This window comes from Sinocyclocheilus grahami, unplaced genomic scaffold (assembly GCF_001515645.1).
Source record: "Sinocyclocheilus grahami isolate Dianchi unplaced genomic scaffold, SAMN03320097.WGS_v1.1 scaffold295.1, whole genome shotgun sequence".
In the NCBI taxonomy this organism is placed as follows: domain Eukaryota; kingdom Metazoa; phylum Chordata; class Actinopteri; order Cypriniformes; family Cyprinidae; genus Sinocyclocheilus; species Sinocyclocheilus grahami.
Window position 1 is genome coordinate 733,258 of NW_015505474.1, and position 19,314 is coordinate 752,571.

The 19,314-nt window shown below is 34.6% G+C and overlaps 1 protein-coding gene across 1 annotated transcript; it reads right to left on the reverse strand.

Moving 5' to 3' along the window:
• Positions 1-14,351: 14,351 nt before the first annotated feature.
• On the reverse strand, positions 14,352-16,493 carry s100b (S100 calcium binding protein, beta (neural)). The gene is made up of 3 exons (XM_016292982.1): positions 16,402-16,493; positions 15,999-16,173; positions 14,352-14,516 (listed from the first exon to the last, which is right to left on the reverse strand). Exons 2-3 carry the CDS (start codon positions 16,134-16,136, stop codon positions 14,367-14,369), a joined length of 288 nt encoding a protein of 95 aa, XP_016148468.1. The 5' UTR covers positions 16,137-16,173; positions 16,402-16,493; the 3' UTR covers positions 14,352-14,366.
• Between the last annotated feature and the right edge of the window lie 2,821 nt (positions 16,494-19,314).

Consider the following 19,314-nt stretch of genomic DNA (forward strand, 5'->3'; position numbering starts at 1 on the left):
TGTGTGTGTGTATATATATATATATATATATATATATATATATATATATATATACATACTTTAAAATTTTTCTTTTGACAGGATAGTTCAAAGACATAGGAACTGATTGAAGATGAGAGGCTAGAACATGGTCAGGAAAGAAACTTACCCCAAAACTTGAACTCAGGTTGACTGAAGTGCTGTTAAAACAGAAGATATTTTGAAAAATATTGATAACCAAATTGTTGACAGTAGCCATTGACTTCCATAGTATTTTGTCCCCCCATGCTATAGAATGTCAATTCATATGTCAATCGCTACTGTCAACTCTTTTTATACCAACATTTTTCAAAATATCTTCTTCTGTGTTCAACAGAAGAAAGAAACTCATACAGGTTTGGAACAACTTGAAGGTGAGTAAATGATGACAGTATTTTCATTTTTGGGTGAACAATCCCTTTAACGCTATAGTATGAAACACATGTTTATGTATAATACATTTACAGCTTTTCATTTTAGAATTTACAATAATTTGTTTGGCTAACATATCAGTCTAAAGCAGTGATGGGCAAACTTGGCCCTTCCAGGCCACTTTCCTGCAGAGATTTGATTCAACCCTGATATGACTCACCTGCCTGTAGCCTTCTAGTAGTCTTGAAGATAATGATTAGCTGGTTCAGGTGTGTTTGATTAGGGTTGGAGCTAACCTCTGAAGTTTGCCCACCCCTGGTCTAAAGCAACTGTCAATGCATTCAAGGTCGACATCCTGTCATTAAGGGAATCAAGCCCTCCACACGCTACACTATATAAGATATCTGGCCAAGACCTTTTTACATTTGACTTTTCATTTACATTAACTTGGTAGACATGTCTATTCAAGGTGCCTGTAAAGTTTAATTTCATCTCTATATGTATTTCCTGGGAACTGAACGCATGTCCTTGGCGTTGAGCTACAGTATTGAAGAAAATATGCATATATCGTTTTTCACATACCGTCAGCAATGAGAAATAAACAAAACTTTATTCATCTGAGACAATAAATAAAGAAATAAATAATTGAAGCAAGAACACAGAACATAAAGACCACCGTTTTGGAAAAGTGGGAATTTTCTAGGTTAAAGAGCTCTGAGTGTGTGAACCTGATGAGATTTTAAGTGATGCTCATTTCACTCCACCGCATCTCACTCGGATTCTTATTCCTCTCCTATCATTCCGATATCAGGCTCTGCATTGCTCAGGATATTAAACAGACAATAATGAAGGCTTATGTTAGATTGGCCAGGAAAACAGCCACCTGTGGCCACAAATGTTCACTGATCCAGAAAACGCAATGGTGAGAAAACGCGGAGATGGTTTGCTCGTGGACGATAATGAATTAATGCATTGATTTCAAGAAGAAAGGCCACTTTAACAGTCGGATTTTAGCGGCTGTGGCATTAGACTTCTGACTGAGGGTTGATTGTGAGCCATCGCACAAAACTAGTTCATTTCACACATTCTCAGATAGGTTTGGAAAGTGCCTGAATCCACAGATTAGTCACTGAGAACTTATTTGGCAGAATGAACTCCAGGGACAAATGTTTTCGGTCAAGGGGGATTGGTAGCAGCTTTATATAAATACACTGGATCAATGTAGGGTTGTACTATCTGAAAATGTCCTCAATAGCACTACCTTGTGCCAAATGTTATATTTATTCATTTAATTTATATTTTTTCATCTAAATTAACTTATGAATTAGAATAATAAAAGTTGAAGCATTCGATCAAGGGATTTTTAAATATTTTTTGGCAAGTCTGAATCTATTGAGATATTTTTTCGACTTTATAGGAGATGACATTGCTAGGATTGTTTCTCAGGAAATTTAAATTGCCCCTATTATACCATTTTTAAGGTTGCTAATATTGTTTTATGAGTCTCCTAAAACAGGTTTACATGCATGCAAGGTCAAAAAACACGTTCGTTTTCTTAAAAAAAATTTATTTAATTTTACCTCATTTCTAAATGATTCGTAAACGACTCGTGCGAAGCAGTTCAAAGAACCAGTCCCTCTAAACCCCTCCTTTCTGTGAGCCCTCACTGCTGTGATTGGTCAGAGGGCACAGTCCTTTGTGATTGGTCCAGAGCCGTAGAGAGATTGGTTCTGGATTGGTCTACCGCGTACATCGCGTGTCGGAAACGAAATACCCATTGCCATGACGGAATGACAGCCCTGGAGACTTGTCAATACATAGAAAAGATGGTATGGATTGGATACACAATGACTATGATTCGCAAGCACGACTGGAGCAGTACTTTCTCAGTGGTAAGTGTCAAGTGTTAACAAGTTTGTGGTAATTATAATATGTAAATATAATTGGCAGCCATGTCACCCTGTAGCCCAAGACTGGTTGCCCACTGAAGCTAAGCAGGGCTGAGCCTGGTCAGTACCTGGATGGGAGACCTCCTGGGAAAACTAGGTTGCTGCTGGAAGAGGTGTTAGTGAGGCCAGCAGGGGGTGCTCACCCTGTGGTCTGTGTGGGTCCTAACGCCCCAGTGTAGTAACAGGGACCCTATACTGTCAACAAGCACTGTCCTTCAGATGAGATGTTAAACTGAGGTCCTGACTCTCTGTGGTCATTAAAAATCCCAGGATGTCTTTTGAAAAGAGTAGAGGTGTGACCTCGGCATCCTGGCCAAATTTGCCCATTGACCTCTGATCATCATGGCCTCCTAACAATCCCCATATCTACTGATTGGCTTCATCATTCTGTCTCCTCCCCACCAGTAAGCTGGTGTGTGGTGGGCGTTCTGGCGCATCATAGCTGCCGTTGCATCATCCAGGTGGATGCTGCACACTGGTGGTGGATGAGGAGATAACCCCCTTGACAATCTAAAGCGCTTTGAGTGCCTAGAAAAGCGCTATATAAATGTAATGAATTATTATTATAAGATGTGATAAAACAAATTTACTCTCACAGCGTAGGATACAGCTTCTTCTCGACATGATGTTAACCACACGGATATTTGACTGTTTGTGGGCGGGCAAGTTGGCAATGTAGAACATGGGCAGACATTATGCAAATGTGCTACTTAATCGTGATGTAGAGCCGTAACAGAATAAGATTCGAATTCCTGACAATTCGTTTAGGCGATTGCGAGCCGACTTTTTTCGACTTTTTTTAATAGACAATAACTTTATTTATCGTGCACTGTCGGCTTCACAACTTTGCAGATAGTTTATGTTCACATACAGCTACATGGCACACTGTATGAAAGGTAATATTCGAAAAGGCATAATAGGGGCACTTTAAGCAGAACCTCAATTTGCTCTCCGTTTAATCTCATTTGTGTCTTGTTTGAAACAATGAAGCTATTAAAGAGATCTAATCTGTGATTATTCTTTTTTAGGGGCTGGCAGATCTAAGAGCAGTTTGAGAAATTAGTTAATTTCTAAAACTACAGAGCAGAAGTGAGATTACTCTGATTTTATTAGAAGCAAACGTTTTAATTACTAAAAACTAGTGATTAGATCATTTGAGATGAAATGCACCAAAAAAAGTGCATTTAAAAAAAAAAAAAAGCTCAACTTCTGGTTACAATTTACTTAAATATATATGATTTATTCATAATGCATGATAAAACTAATAACAATAATGATAATAATTAATATTATTATTAATCATGTTATGATGTTATTTTATACATTTATATATGTTATATGTTATGTTTTTAGTTTTTTTTTTTTACTTTTATTCAGCAAAGATGTATTCATTTATCAAAAGAAACCAATAAGTGTTGCAAAAGATTAGCATTTCAAATAAATGCTGTTCTTTTGAAATGTATGTTTATCAAATAATCCACAAAGTAAAAATCTTAACGACCCCAAACTTTAATAAAGGACACTTTAAATGAAATAATTACTCAACACTGCAACTTTTTTTAAATTGTCATTGATTTTATATATATTTTCACACACCGTTTTCTCAGAATGTGAGAAAAGTTCATCCAAACCCAACCCTTTGTCACAGTACAGATCATACATAGTCTAAACGACTCATTGCAGGATCATAGTGGTGACATTTTGTCAAGTATAAAATATAAAAACCTTTTTTAATTGAATCAAACGTCATTGTATGACACACCAGCCAATAACACTGAAGATCAAAACGTGAATTTTGACGAAGACGGGCTTTAGCAACTATGACTCCTCAATTCTCTCCTCAAAGCCGCATGCTCAGCAGGAGGGAAATTGGGGAGCGTGAAACACTCTCTGTTCTCACGGTGGAATTTACTTGGAAATCCAATCTGAAGATACACAGACACACATTTTTTAAAACTTTCGTTAACAATGCGAAATGGTGAAGTTTAAGTGTGTTTTACTGATGCCAGCATATCTTGTTTGCCGCATGTTTGTAATATCCAAGATAGTGAGACATGGGGAGCGGCAGTTGTTTGTAATAGTCGCGCAGGAATCAAAATGTGCACTTCCATTCAGAAAGGTCTGGAGGAGATTGAAAGCAATTGTGTCTTTAACATGCTTTTCAGCCTTTGAGTTTATAGTGGTTTAGAATGATGAGGAAATCGTTTGTTAAATTTACTAGCAATTTCTGAGTGAAAATTTTTCTACAACAGTTTTATTTTCAGTAGACGATATCATGTTTCCCAGTAAAAAAAGATCTTACAACATTCACATTTCCTTGAGAAGCAAAATTGTGCAAGAACTTAAGACTTGTCTTCAATTTTTTTCTCTTCAGTTGTTCCTATCCCATGTTGACACATTATTTTACTTGTTGTAAGCATACATCTTACCACATTTTGTGATTCTGTTACATTCTGTTGTCTTATATTCTATTGTCCTTCATCTGTCATCTGAAGGCAAGAACATGTTTTGTGTGAGAAGACTCTAAATCTTTTCCAGACAGATTGACAAACTCAATTAAATGGATTGCTGTGGAATGAAGTTCAGTTATAAGCTTATGTTCAGCGATATGGAAATAAAACAATCAATATATTGTCTTCTAAAGCCCCTTTTTAGTATGTCTAACTCTGCAGGACTGCGGCTCTCTAGGACCGAACTTGCCTACCCCTGTGCTAAAGCGTCGCGCTCGTGTGTGTGAGAGATGCGGGAGCTGATGGCAGGGGGCGGTGGATATTTGTGGCGGTCAATGTGGATATTGTGTCATCACGTTCTATTAGTTCTACAGCTTCAGTTTTGGAACTTTCACGCTTAGTAACACATACAGCTGTTCCCTCACCACAGTGCAACAGTGAAAAGAGACCCCTTTCAAACAGTGTCGCGTTCCGAACGTTGTTTAAGCGACATACACCGGTATTGCGGTATTTTAAAAATTCATATCATAACAAAAATAAACACCGGTATTCGGTATGAACCGGTATACCGCCCAGCACTGCAGTTCCGACATGCTGTGGGAGCTAGGTTGCCAGGGGGTTACTGTGAGTTTCTAATGGGCTCTGTGTGACTGTCAACACCTTTTTTTATGCGGTTCCTAGGATGTTGTGGGTAGTTGTCAGGGCATTGCTACTGTATGCATTGAAAAGTTGTTCTGAGTGTTTTTAGTGCATTGCTAAGCAGTTGCAAGTGCTGCTTTAAAGCGAACCTGTCATAACAGAGGTCATTTATATATAGATGTATTAAAGCTACAGTAGTCAAACAGCCTATTTGGTTGTAAAGAGTTGAAGGCTACTGTATAAAATAAAATTACAGTGTAAAGAACTTTGACAACATTAAACATGGGCTTTGGATGAAATGCTAGAAAAGTCTAGAATGTGGCCTCTTTTTGGTTGTTAATGAATAGAGCAGTTCTGTCTCCCTCTCCCAAGCAGTAGGGATAGTTAGTTTCCTCTAAAGACCACCATATATTAATTAATTATGGATGTGACAGAATATCTCTAAGGACTTTTCTGATAAATATTGATTACATACAACAACAAACACAGGAACACAAGGGATTGCAACAAACAATGCATCAGCGGATGAATATGCAACAAAGAAGCAGCTATTTCTGTTTATGGGAAAAACAGAATCATCTAATGTATCTTTCAAAGCTAACATGAAAAAATAAGATTAGAACAAAGACTCGATTTAAGATTTAATTAAGGCAAGACTCTTTTAAACGGAAGCTGTATCTCCTGGTACTTTGTTTGAGGTGCTTTATTAAGAATAAGAGGCTTAGCACAGGCGTTTAGCGCTAGATCTGTATCAAAGTCAGACTTCGTGAAGTACATGTTGCTGAATTTTTAAAGGTTTGGAGAAAGCCTTGGAAAGAAGTCTGCAGGGCTTCCTTTGATCTGTTCCTACACCCTCCTGATATTTATAGTGCATATCAGCTCAGGGTCAACCTTTGTGTAAACTTCTTTAATAAATTCATTTACATTATTTTAGGTCTGATTATTCACTCTTTGAAATTCTCAAAGCTCATTTGAAAATGAAGCCTGTAATGAGATTCCAATAGAGCATTTAATCTGCATTTCAGACTCTTAGCTATGAAATAAGAAAAGACTGTTTTTTAAATATAGTTTTCACTCTTAAGTACAGAGATAGAGATAAAGAGGCCTTGCTTTGATCTGAAAAGGTTTTATAACCCTTGATATCTGAATTTGATGTCTCTGTAAAAACATAGACTAGGTTTTTTTTTTTTGGTCATTTTCTCATTTCATATTCTCTATTGTATGTTCCCTTTTTGGATAAAAAATTGGGAGTTAGTCACTTTAAAGTATGCAACATTATGTGACTAAATCTGCATGTTTTGAGCTCAGGAGACTTAGATTAAATGTTACTGAGGAACTCATCATTTATCAGCTATATCTCCGATGAAAAAAAAAACAGAAATAATGCAGATTTTGATTTTACTAAGCTCTTGATTTTTTTCCTCCTAAGATAAATTAATATTTAAAAAATATATATATATAATAATATATTAAATGTTTATATTAATCATTTTCTATACATACATAAATAATTATATATGTATGTACAGTTTTTGCATAAAAATAAAAATATTTTAATTGTGATGAATACAGATATGATGAACAGGTTATACTTAAAACTCATAGACTTTACTTTGGCTCACGGATAAATCGCAAACTATTTTAAATTAGGTCACGGTACGGTCTGACTCCAGGGACTGTGTTATTGCTACAGGCGTTTCTGACCTCGACCAATCTGACTTACACAAGAACAATAAAGCCGAGCAGCAGAATAGCACAACAGAGAAACTCCTGTTATAAATAAACGTCAAAACTTTTGAGGAAACCATTTATAAACCTGTCATCAATCTCCTTCCAAGGTGCTCTGAACTCCGTAATGAAAACGATAAGGAAGCTATTCTGATACGGCACTTGTAAGGCTAAAATTGAACAAGGGGTCACAGATGCTTTTATATGGTTGTGTGAGCATGTGTGTTTGCAAACGGACTGAATGTGTGACTTGTTAACGTGAATCCGTTGGTAAAAAATATGCATTTGAACATGTAATAACACCTACTTTCACATTTAAAGGAATAATTCATCTAAAAATTCAAATTTGCTGAAAATGTATACATCACCCGGAGGCCATCCAAGATGTTTGTTTCTTCATCAGAAAAGATTTGGAGAAATTTAGCATTACATCACTTGCTCTCCAATGGATGCTCTGCAGTGAATTTGTGCCATCAGAATGAGCTGATTCAAACAGCTGATAAAAACATCACAATAATCCACAACATGACTCCAGTCCATCAACTAAGCAAATCCATCAAGATGTTTTAACCGTTACTTGTGGCAATCAATAATACTGCTTCCTCCAGTGAAAAAATCTATCCCCTGTTGTCCTCTCACATCAAAATCCATCAGCATATGTGACCCTTGACCACAAAAGCAGTCTTAGAGAGTCAAAAGACGCTTGGGTATATTTTTAGCAATAGCCAAAAAAAACATTGTGTGGGTCAAACTTATCGATTTTTCTTTTATGCCAAAAATCATTAGGATAGTAAAGATCATGTTCCATGAAGATATTTAGTAAATTCTCTACCGTAAATATATCAAAACTTAATTTTTGATTAGCAATATGCATAGCTAAGGACTTCATTTAGACAACTTTAAAGGCGATTTTCTCAGCATTTAGATTTTTTTTTTTTTTGCACCCTCAGATTCCAGATTTTCAAATAGTTGCATCTCGGCCAAATGTCCTATCCTAACAAACCATACATCAATGGAAAGCTTATTTATTCAGCTCTCAGATGATGTATAAATCTCAATTTCAAAAAATTGACCCTTATGACTGGTTTTGTTGTCCAGGGTCACATATTTGTTTTGGACTGTTTTGGCTTGTAAACAGTGATTGATCTGTGCATATTTCTCAACATTTTCAATTGAAGAAAGCAACGTTATAGAGGAATCTTTTTTTTTTTTTTTTAGCCGGATGCAACGGTTTGAAGTTAAAAACATCTCAATAAAGTATTTGTTTAATACAAACATTCAGGAAGTGGATTACTTACAGTACATTACGTGTGGAGTATTGTGATGTTTTTATCAACTGTTTGGAATCCATTGGTGAGCAAGTGATGTAATGCTAAATTTCTTCAAATCTGTTCCCATGAAGAATCAAACTCATCTACAGCTTGGATGGCTTGAGGGTGAATACATAATCAGCAAATTTTCATTTCTGGGTGAACTATTCCTTTAAATTAAATGCTGTATTGTGCCATTGTTTTTAAAATAATTTAGAGCTAGGGAGCAAAACTGAAATGCAGAATAAGAGCCAGATTTGTTAAAAACAGCTCCGATTTGTTTATATGAATGCACTGACAAATAACGCAAGTCTCGCAAGGACAGAAAATGCTCTTTTTAGGATAAAACCTGTAAACAGTATGTTTACTAAGACAGTTCTGGTTGAAATCTGGTTGAAATCACAGCATTATACGACCGACCTTTCATTCCAAAGTCAAACTCGCCGCTGAAATCCTGGCTCCTCTGCTTTAGAGATAATCACATCTACACTGTGGGGATAACCAGACTCAGTGTCCAAAAGAACAGCACACTTGTTTGTCGAGCAAGCTGTAAACTAATATTCCGCACCGAGACGGCACGGTTATATCAGAAACGGAAAAGCATAATGAATTCGGAGTAGAGCCACTCGTGGAATGCAGAAAACATAATTTCGGCACAAGAGCTTCCCATTTCCGTCTGTCCTGTGGGTCTGCTCAAGCACACACTGGATATGAAGAGAAATTTGTTGTGACGTTTTTGGAGTATTGGCCCTTGTTGTGCAGCTCGGTGTGACAGATCATTTTCTGTCATTATTTCGAACCTTCAGCTACAATTCTTTTTAAAGTGATACAGCAGATCACAATCTGGTGTAGGAAGAGATCAGTGTTTAGGAGAAGAGAGCAAATGGGATAAAATAATGTTTATCTGCATGGGGTGCTGATGTGAAACAACAGGCAAAATCGTCTAGTATCTACATATTTACAGATTAAAAAAGGAGTACTTTGAATTAATTAATCAGCATATCATGTATTTTTGATCAATTGACAGCCTTAAAATTACATAATTAAACCATTTAAATTAAGGAAATCTTCTTATGCAAATTTCATCAAAATAATGGCAGAGAAATAGGACGCCTGTGATGAAATCCCCTTTGGGAGTCATCGTGGTGACTGGGGGAATAATCGGATGGCATTTATGTGTGGGCTCTAATTAAGGGGCCTGCCGGAGAGCCAGGTAATCTGTAAAGAATAATATAAACCAACTTAAATCAACTTCTTAATGTAAAATAAGCACATGTACCATTATATGCATACAGTATTATTGAGATTTTCAATATTTTTGGACCTCATTGTACTGTATAAATGCACATACATTTAAAATATTTATATTTAATCTATTTTAAGTTTAATTAAAATATGTGGATTAAAAAAATTTTTAATTAATTGATTCATAGCCTCTTGAAATTAAATAATTACATTTAAATCAAGCAAATCTTTAAGGATGCCAAAAATGATCTTGAAAACAGTATAGTAGTCATTTCTTCTAATTAATGCCAGAAATCTAGCTCTTTTCTTTCAGATTTCTGCAGCGAAATTCCCATCAGAAATCATCATGGTGGAGAGTGAAGACTAATGAAAAAAAAAATTCTTATATACATATAATATTATATACATATTTTAATATTATTACATATTATATATACACAGACACACACACACACAAGTATTGTTATAGGGTGAGCGTGCTTTCACTAAGTACAACATGTTCCTGAATCAACATCCTTGTTGATCCTGGACCAACATTCCAATCAACCAATCAGAATTGAGATATAACTTTTCAGGAAATATCTGTTTTAGGCTTACAATCAGGGTTAGGTGCTTCTACACCCTTGTGAATCAGCTGTCATTTCCCACTGATTTTAGGAATAAATTATAGGTAGGTTTAGGGTTAGGGGTAGGGATTGGGCTAAATCTATATTTTTGGACAATAATGTTGATCCAGGATCATCAAAAGATGTTGATCCAGGAACATGTCTTACTTGGCAAAATCACGGCGACCCTGTCATAGATAATTCTTATTGCTTTGCAATTGGTGCAGTCCTCTGTGTGACGTGGATAGCTGGGGGAATAATCGGATGGCGCTTAAGTGTAGGCTCTAAGGGGCCTGCCGGAGAGCCGGGAGATTTGAAAAATAAAAAAAGAAGAAAAAAATCTGCTTCCTACAGTAAAATAAGCACATGTCCATGTCCCATTTTACCTCTTCAGATGTTTTCCGGGACATTCCTACATTCTCCAGTAAGAACATAATATACAATAAGGTTAAAAGCCTAATGAATCACTGGCCCGTAAGTAATACTCCAATTAAAATGACTTCCTTTCTGCCTCCCCGTGAGCAAGGGCAGGTGCTAATGCAAGACGGCCCTCTCTCATGGAGGTCACTCACAGGCTGCTATAGGTTACAGTAGGACATCTGTTCTCACTGCTGGGGTCTTTGAGCTCCTGGGGTTACCTTTTTTCTTTCTTACATGCTTACAAACATATATATGCACACACACACCCCCCTCCTTCCATCAGGGGGGTCACTGAAGTCAGCCAGTATAAGTGAGTTAGGAATATTTGCAGGTGAGCTAATTATTCTTATGCTGTCATGTTTCCAGCCGAGCGTGCAGGACTAACCCCGATATAATCCCCTGAACACAATCAGCCTTTATTTAATTTTGCTTCTCATATCATGTGCATCCATGCAGCCCCAAGAAAGCATCTCCACTCGCTTCTGAGACCCCTTCTATTTTTCTTCCCATTTAAACAATGAACGTCAAAAAGAGACAGAGGTGGGGAAGAAAGAGGAAAAGATTGGTTATTTATAGTGTTTTTCTGTAAGATTGTAAACAGGTTTAGATTTATGGAATAGATCATGAGGATAACAGTGTCTAAAAACAGAGAGAATAAAGACAAAATGCTAGACTTTTATTTCCATATTTTGTTGTCATCATAATGTTGTATATATACAGACGTGCTAACACAACTTTGGTGCAAAGCAGAACAACTTTACAGCAACAATCTGAATCAACACCTTTAGAATGTGTCAAATAATCAGCAGTGATAGTTAGTGTTGTGAAATGATAATGTATATCAAATCAGCAAGATGCAGAAGGTATGCACACATGTAGACATAAACAATCAATCAGTGATTGGCTGGCGCTCACGGTGAGATACTTGCAGTTATGTTGCATCTTGAGGCATCTATATAATCAAAGAAGTGTTTATCCATGATGGTGGATGCCATTAAAACGCCTTCTGTCTGCGTCTCTCGCTCAAGACACACACACATTTGCAGCATAACAAATGTACAGTCACTCAATCCCATCACTCTCTGCATTCCCCTCATTCTCTTTCAAGTGTTCTCAAAGCTGCCTTGAATCCTTAATGATGGAAAGAAAATGAAAATTCTGGATGGAAATGAATGTATGTTAATCATTGCTCATTCCAAATCATGATGCTATAATTTCCAAATGTCATTTCCAAATGGTATGTATGTAACAGACAGACGCAGATAGATAGATGGATGGATGGATGGATGGAGACAGACAGACAGACAGACAGACAGATAGATAGATAGATAGATAGATAGATAGATAGATAGATAGATAGATAGATAGATAGATAGATAGATAGATAGATAGATAGTGTCATAATGTAACGTAATGCCATATATTTGTGCTTTTATGTTCCAAAAACAGCAGACCGTATACCACCACAGAGCTCCTTTTTGGCAGCAAGCCGAGTTCCCAAATTCTACTCTGGTGTCCAATCCAATGACCTCATGGGACATTACCTACTGCGAGATGCTAAAAGACTGGTCATAGTCAGACCACACAGCTGGGTAAACACACGCACACACACACACACACACACACACACACACACACTGCGTGCCTCATTTGCTCTACTCAGCCAAAGCAATCCCCCCAAGGCACACATCTTTCACTCCAGAAATATTGTGGACACTTATTTTATCATGTTTTATTTATTTATTTATGCTTTATTGCATTGTCAAATAAATCCAGTAACTTTATCATATTGCGTCCACCCTCTACCTCAACACATTTCTCATTTCCACAGCTCAGATCAGGGAACTTGCACTGGCACGGCACAACACTGCCACTTACCGGGAGCATTCAGTACGGCAGTCTGTGATTGGTTAGTACTTAAAAGTCCTTCAAACAAACTTGTATTTGTGTGTTTAGACTTGTGTATTGCATATAAATATGTAAGTGATTTTCAGGCTGATTAATGTAAACACACTTGAGATGAAGAAGGCATTCTTTATCAGATTGTGTGCATATTATATTTATCATCTTTCAGGGTCTTGCTGCGCGACTATTGATCTGTTAATTAACACACGGATGTGAAGGCCTCTGTATTGACAGTTTGTGCTCGGTAATGATAATACCTGCAGGACATCTAAATCAATGGAAGTCACAGGGGACAATGGTAAGCAGTTGATTACAGGCATTCTCTAGCTGCGGACGTCCATTTTTTTTCTGGAGGATAAGGTAACGCCAAACATTTAAGTAATGATTTTCTTGGTTTATATAAAAGGTAATTATTGATTATACACCCAGTGAGACCCAGTTCCTCTTCACAAATGCATTTAAATGAGATAATATATATATATTAGAATTTATTATTAATTCTGTTTTGCCAAAAAAACATAAAACCATGAAGTATCATAATATAACTAACACAATAGGATTCATGGGTAAAGAAAACTTTATTTTTTGTTAATGAGATATTATGGAATTATATTAAACATCTTTATTTTAAAACTAGATAGATAGATAGATAGATAGATAGATAGATAGATAGATAGATAGATAGATAGATAGATAGATAGATAGATAGATAGATAGATAGATAGATAGATAGATATTGCATTAAAGATAGGATATATAATTTTATTGAACATTTTTATTTTAAAACTAATGCAGTCAATGTTTCAAAAATTCACATGTTACTTGAATTTCATCTGTTCACAATTTTTATTTTGCTAGTTTCTATTCCATAATTCTAACAGTTTGGCTTCTGAAACATATTCAACTTTTAAGTTTGTAAGGAAACTTTCATTGTAGGGCCTTGTTACACAAATTTGTGTACATTTTCATGATACATTCTTATTTAAAATGTCACATTAAGTTTAATAATTTGTAGATTTAGTAGATCTAGTTACGATTTACACCTTGTTTACAACACACAAAATTCCTTGTTTCGTGAATTTAGCCTAATGTTTTGACATTGACTGTTAGCTTAGGTTACAATTTGAAAACACAATTCATGTACTATTAAAAAAAATTGCTAGTAAATTTTCTGGATATTTAATACATGAAAAACATGAGTTTTCATGCCTTTAATAACATATGGGATTGATTTGAAATTCCAAATAATTTATGGATGGTTGTAAACATCATATTAGATATTTTCAAAGGAATAATTTGCTTTGGTGGGTCTTTTTAAAGCACAGTATGATTTGTCTCAGGCCCCTGGAACAATCTGACAGTCAATAGCAGCCTAATAGTCTGAAGCTAATCAGGAAAAACATTTCACAATCATCCTGGACCTGAAATGGCAAGAGCGCACACACTTGGTCCGCATTTCACTCGATGAAATTTATGATGGGGATGTCTTGGAGAAAAAAAATGCCTAGGCAAAATAATAGAAACATGCTTTGTAATAAATTATGAACTGGTTTTGAGTCTAGCAAAACAAACGGTCGTACAAGCTGCATGTACACTCTGTCCAAACTAAACAACAATCTTAATATGATGATATGATAAAGAACAACGCAAACTTTAAGAGAAGGGATGTATTGTGACTCATTAAGCTATGAAAACTGAACTTGTTTTTTTTTTTTTTAAATCGAATCATTCGTCTTCGTGGTGTTCGAAAAACTCATGGCAACAGATGGTAACCATGGTGATGAAGGTCATGAACTCTTGAAAATCACACTCCGAGTCACCATCGGTGTCCACGCTTTCCATCAAACTGTCCATTGTTGCTTGATCTTTCACATGCTGAGTGAGATAAAACGAAAAAGAAATAGGATGTAGCTAATTTGCTTAGCATTTAAAATATTTAATCATAAATGTCTGGCACAAAAAAAATCAATTCTGACATAAAGCCTAGACTGTAAATCAAAATGTAATGTAAAATAAAATACGTTTGAAGTTTAATTACCTCGGTAAGAGTCGGAAAAGAAAAAGCTTAAGAAATAGGAAAATGGCTAATTCGTTAAGCATTAAAAATATTCAATCGTAAATTTTTAACACAAAAACTGAATTCTGATGTAATGCCTTGACTGTAAATCAAATATTCTTTAAATTTCAAGACAAAGTGAAGTGTAAAAAAAGTTTGAAGTTTAATTACCTCGGTAAGAGTCGGAAAACAAAAAGCTTAAGAAATAGGAAAATGGCTAATTCGTTAAGCATTAAAAATATTCAATCTTAAATTTTTAACACAAAAACTCAATTCTGACATAAAATCTTGACTGTAAATCAAACATTCTATAAATTTCAAGACAAAGTGTAGAGTAAAAAACAAGTTTTTAAGTTTAATTACTTTGGTAAGAGTCAGAAAAGAAAAAGCTTAAGAAATAGGAAAATAGATAATTCGCTTAGCGTTAAATATTTAATCGTATATTTTTGACACAAAAACTGAATTCTGACATAATGCCTTGACTGTAAATCAAATATTCTTTAAATTTCAAGACAAAGTGAAGTGTAAAAAAAGTTTGAAGTTTAATTACCTCGGTAAGAGTCGGAAAAGAAAAAGCTTAAGAAATAGGAAAATGGCTAATTCGTTAAGCATTAAAAATATTCAGTCATAAATTTTGAACACAAAAATTCATTTCTGACATAAGATCTTGACTGTAAATCAAACATTCTTTAAATTTCAAGACAAAGTGTAGAGTAAAAAAAAAAGGTTTTAAGTTGAATTACTTTGGTAAGAGTCGGAAAATAAAAAGCTTAAGAAATAGGAAAATAGATAATTCGCTTAACGTTAAATATTTAATCGTAAATGTTTGACACAAAAACTGAATTCTGACATAATGCCTTGACTGTAAATCAAATATTCTTTAAATTTCAAGACAAAGTGAAGTGTAAAAAAAGGTTTTAAGTTGAATTACTTTGGTAAGAGTCGGAAAATAAAAAGCTTAAGAAATAGGAAAATAGATAATTCGCTTAACGTTAAATATTTAATCGTAAATGTTTGACACAAAAACTGAATTCTGACATAATGCCTTGACTGTAAATCAAATATTCTTTAAATTTCAAGACAAAGTGAAGTGTAAAAAAAGTTTGAAGTTTAATTACCTTGGTAAGAGTTGGAAAAGAAAAACTTAAATATGAAAATAGCTAATTTGCTTAGCATTAAAATATTTCATCAAATTTTTTATACAAAAACACAATTCTGACATAAAGCCATGACTGAAAATCAACAATTCTTATAATTTCAAGTCAAAGTGTAGTGTAGAAAAAAGTTAGACGTTTAATTACCTCGGTAAGAGTCGGAAATTCATTGGTGAGCAGATCCTTGAGTTCGCTCTTTTTTAATTTGTGCTTGTCACCTTCTTTGGACGAGTATTTGTGGAACACCTCAATGATGGTTCCCAGGCAGCTCTCTAAGTCTGACATCTTTATGTAGTGTAGCGTTCGACGATAGCAATAAGCACTACAAATGTGAAAATGTTTAAAAGCAATTTCAAGCTGTTTAACTTTTCACTCAACTGACTGTAAACGTTTAAGTGTTGAAGCAATTTTATGGACCATTAACTTTCTTTCTGTCTTTTGCAAACACATTTCTAGTCATTATGTAGTTAGTTTTGCAATTTGCAGTTTGGAACGCTTGGAGCAAAATAAGCTGTAAAACAGTGCAATGATAAAAACTTACTACACTTACCAGCAGAGAGTTTGTCCGAATGAGGCGATTCAGAGCAGAGTGAGATGGGAGTCCATTTATAGGTCTGAAACGGAGGGGCCTGTAACTTGGAGATTCTGACCTGTCAATCACCAGAACTGACCAATCAGCTTCTGACCTTGTTCTCACTCCACTACACACACATTCAGAGTGAGATACAAAGAGATTAATATAAACACACACACACAGAGTATAACACTTGTGTGACACATTTGAGTAAAGAAGCTTAAAATAATATTATATACACACAATAATGCCTTTGCCAACTTTTAAAGCATATTGCTTCATTTACATGTAATATTTGTAGGAAAATTTAAACTGGGTTTGTTTGTTTTTTTTTGTTAAATCTAGTAGATTTTTTGTTGTTATTGGGTGTCTGAAACTTGATACTAAGTATGTTTATTGTTTGAACAGGCCTTTTTTCTGTATGTTTCTTTGAGCAAGCATTGTCCTGTCAGTCTTCTTCCAAGGAATCAAATACATAAGAAGCTTAAAATAATATTATATACACACAATAATGCCTTTGCCAACTTTTAAAGCATATTGCTTCATTTACATGTAATATTTGTAGGAAAATTTAAACTGGGTTTGTTTGTTTTTTTGTTAAATCTAGTAGATTTTTTGTTGTTATTGGGTGTCTGAAACTTGATACTAAGTATGTTTATTGTTTGAACAGGCCTTTTTTCTGTATGTTTCTTTGAGCAAGCATTGTCCTGTCAGTCTTCTTCCAAGGAATCAAATACAGTCTCCTGTTTCTATACATTGGTTGTCTCATCCTCTTGTTGTAGGCCATAAGGATATATGTTCACTACGTTTTTCCTTTTGGTTTTCCTTTTGATCTTTAATGGAAGTTCTGTTGCCCATAAGCGCACACAAGTGTTTTGTTGTCAGGCATCTCGGAGGATAACAATAGTGTGTTTGAGAGGAAGTGAGTGGTGTGGCATGTTAATCAGCCGATCCTTTTCTGTTATAGAATTGGCCAGACGTGTGTCCTAAACACCACTGGACTATTAAACAGCTTTAACACCGAGACAAACACTCTCACACATAATATAATATGATATGATATAATATTTATTTATTTTGTTTCTTTTGTTTTTGTTGTTGAGAACATGAAATTCATGAAAGTTTATGTTTCAATGCAATATACTTTTCATAACTATCAATAATTACTGTGTAAACACATATAAATGTGAATGTATATTATGTCATGCATTGTCACTAAAGTTGCAATATTATAAAAAAAAATATTTTTATTATATAAATGTTTATTGAATTTGTGTGCATTATTATTGCTTTGTATTTTCAAAACTTTGAATACTTACTATGATACACTTACTAGTTATAATAAAGCTAATTAGTAAATATTATAATGTATTAAATTGTAATGATTATTACAATTCAACAATTGTTCTAGGCCTATATAAACAGCGAAATCTGAAGTCATGAAGTCATCCTCCGTATAAAAACGAAGAGGTGCATGGGAATGCAGTCACAGGGCATTACGATCCTTCATCCCACTCCTCCCTGGCATTTGTCCAGTGGGGCAGACGGTTGGTGATTGTCGGACGGGTTTTTTTCCGCCATAATAAATGTGTCTTTGTGGCCTCACATACGCAGCACAAGCACACTGTTGTCGGCAGCAAACACTGCATCTTGTGTGGGCCTCGCTGTCCTGACGGCCTTTCTCAGGGGTCAGATGGATAAAACACCCCATCAACAAATCAATAATCCATATCTCTGCCTGTCTATACTCATGTGTTGATTTTTTCATCACATTGTGATCTGGAAGCAGTATTCGTTGACGATAGACTGACTCGGATGACTGTTCAATCATGGGCTCTGTTGTTTTGCCGTGATGAATCAGTGGTCTTGATCCAGATCCATTGGGTCAGCTTTTATTGTTTTTTGGGCACCAAATGTCCCTATATGTAATTTTAATGTAATTTAATAATTTACTTATAAAATAAAATTAAGTAAAAATTTTTTACAAATAATTAATAAATTAACTAATTTAAAATCCATTAACAGTTAAACGTAGTATTAAATCAAATTGTATTAGAATAATTAATAAATACAATAATAATTTAATAACATAATATGGTCCTTTAACAATTAAACTTAATATTAAATTAAATTAAAATATATAAACAATATAAATTAATAAAACAAATAATAAATACAATAATAGTTTAATAAAATGGAACTCTTAAATGGTTAAACTTAATTTAATATTAAATAAATTACATTAAAACAAATTAAACATTAAAATCCTTTAACAGTTACACTTTATATTAAATGAAATGAAATTAAAATAAATAATAAACAAAATAAATTAACAAAATAATTAAGAAATAAAAGAATACTAAAATAACATGAGGCCCTTTACAGGTTAAACAATTGAATTTAATTTGAAATTAAATTAAAAAAATAAATAAATAAAACAATATGAGGCCGTTTAGCAGTTCAACTTAATATTAAGTTTAAATAAATAAATTCATAAATTAATAAATAACTCCAGTAAACAGATTATATCAAAATCATTAAAAAACAAAATTAGTTAATGAAATAATTAATGCAAAATAATTTAATAAAATAGTATGATGTCGTTTAACACTTAAACAAACAAACAAACAAACAAACGTTGATGCAAGGTCTCCACCATAAAATCAAATGTGTGTGTGTTTGTTTTAGTCTGGCTGTCAATAATCTCCTCTGTACAAAACGACCGAATAAATGAGCTTTTGTTGGCCACTGGATTGAGGAACCTGTTCTCTCCCTGCCTGTTGTGTCAGCCATATTTGGCTGCCCAGTGCACTCTGGGATACTGGTGGTGGCCTGACAGAGAACTCATTCTGAGCTCCAGCCATGCTCAGGATCACATGTTCTCATTGA

Excerpts from the sequence above, each read along its gene's own strand:
- s100b (XM_016292982.1), bottom strand. The coding sequence starts at position 16,136 with ATGTCAGACTTAGAGAGCTGCCTGGGAACCATCATTGAGGTGTTCCAC. Across the intron at positions 14,517-15,998 it reads AATTTCCGACTCTTACCGAG|CATGTGAAAGATCAAGCAAC; the intron begins GTAATTAAACGT and ends TATCTCACTCAG.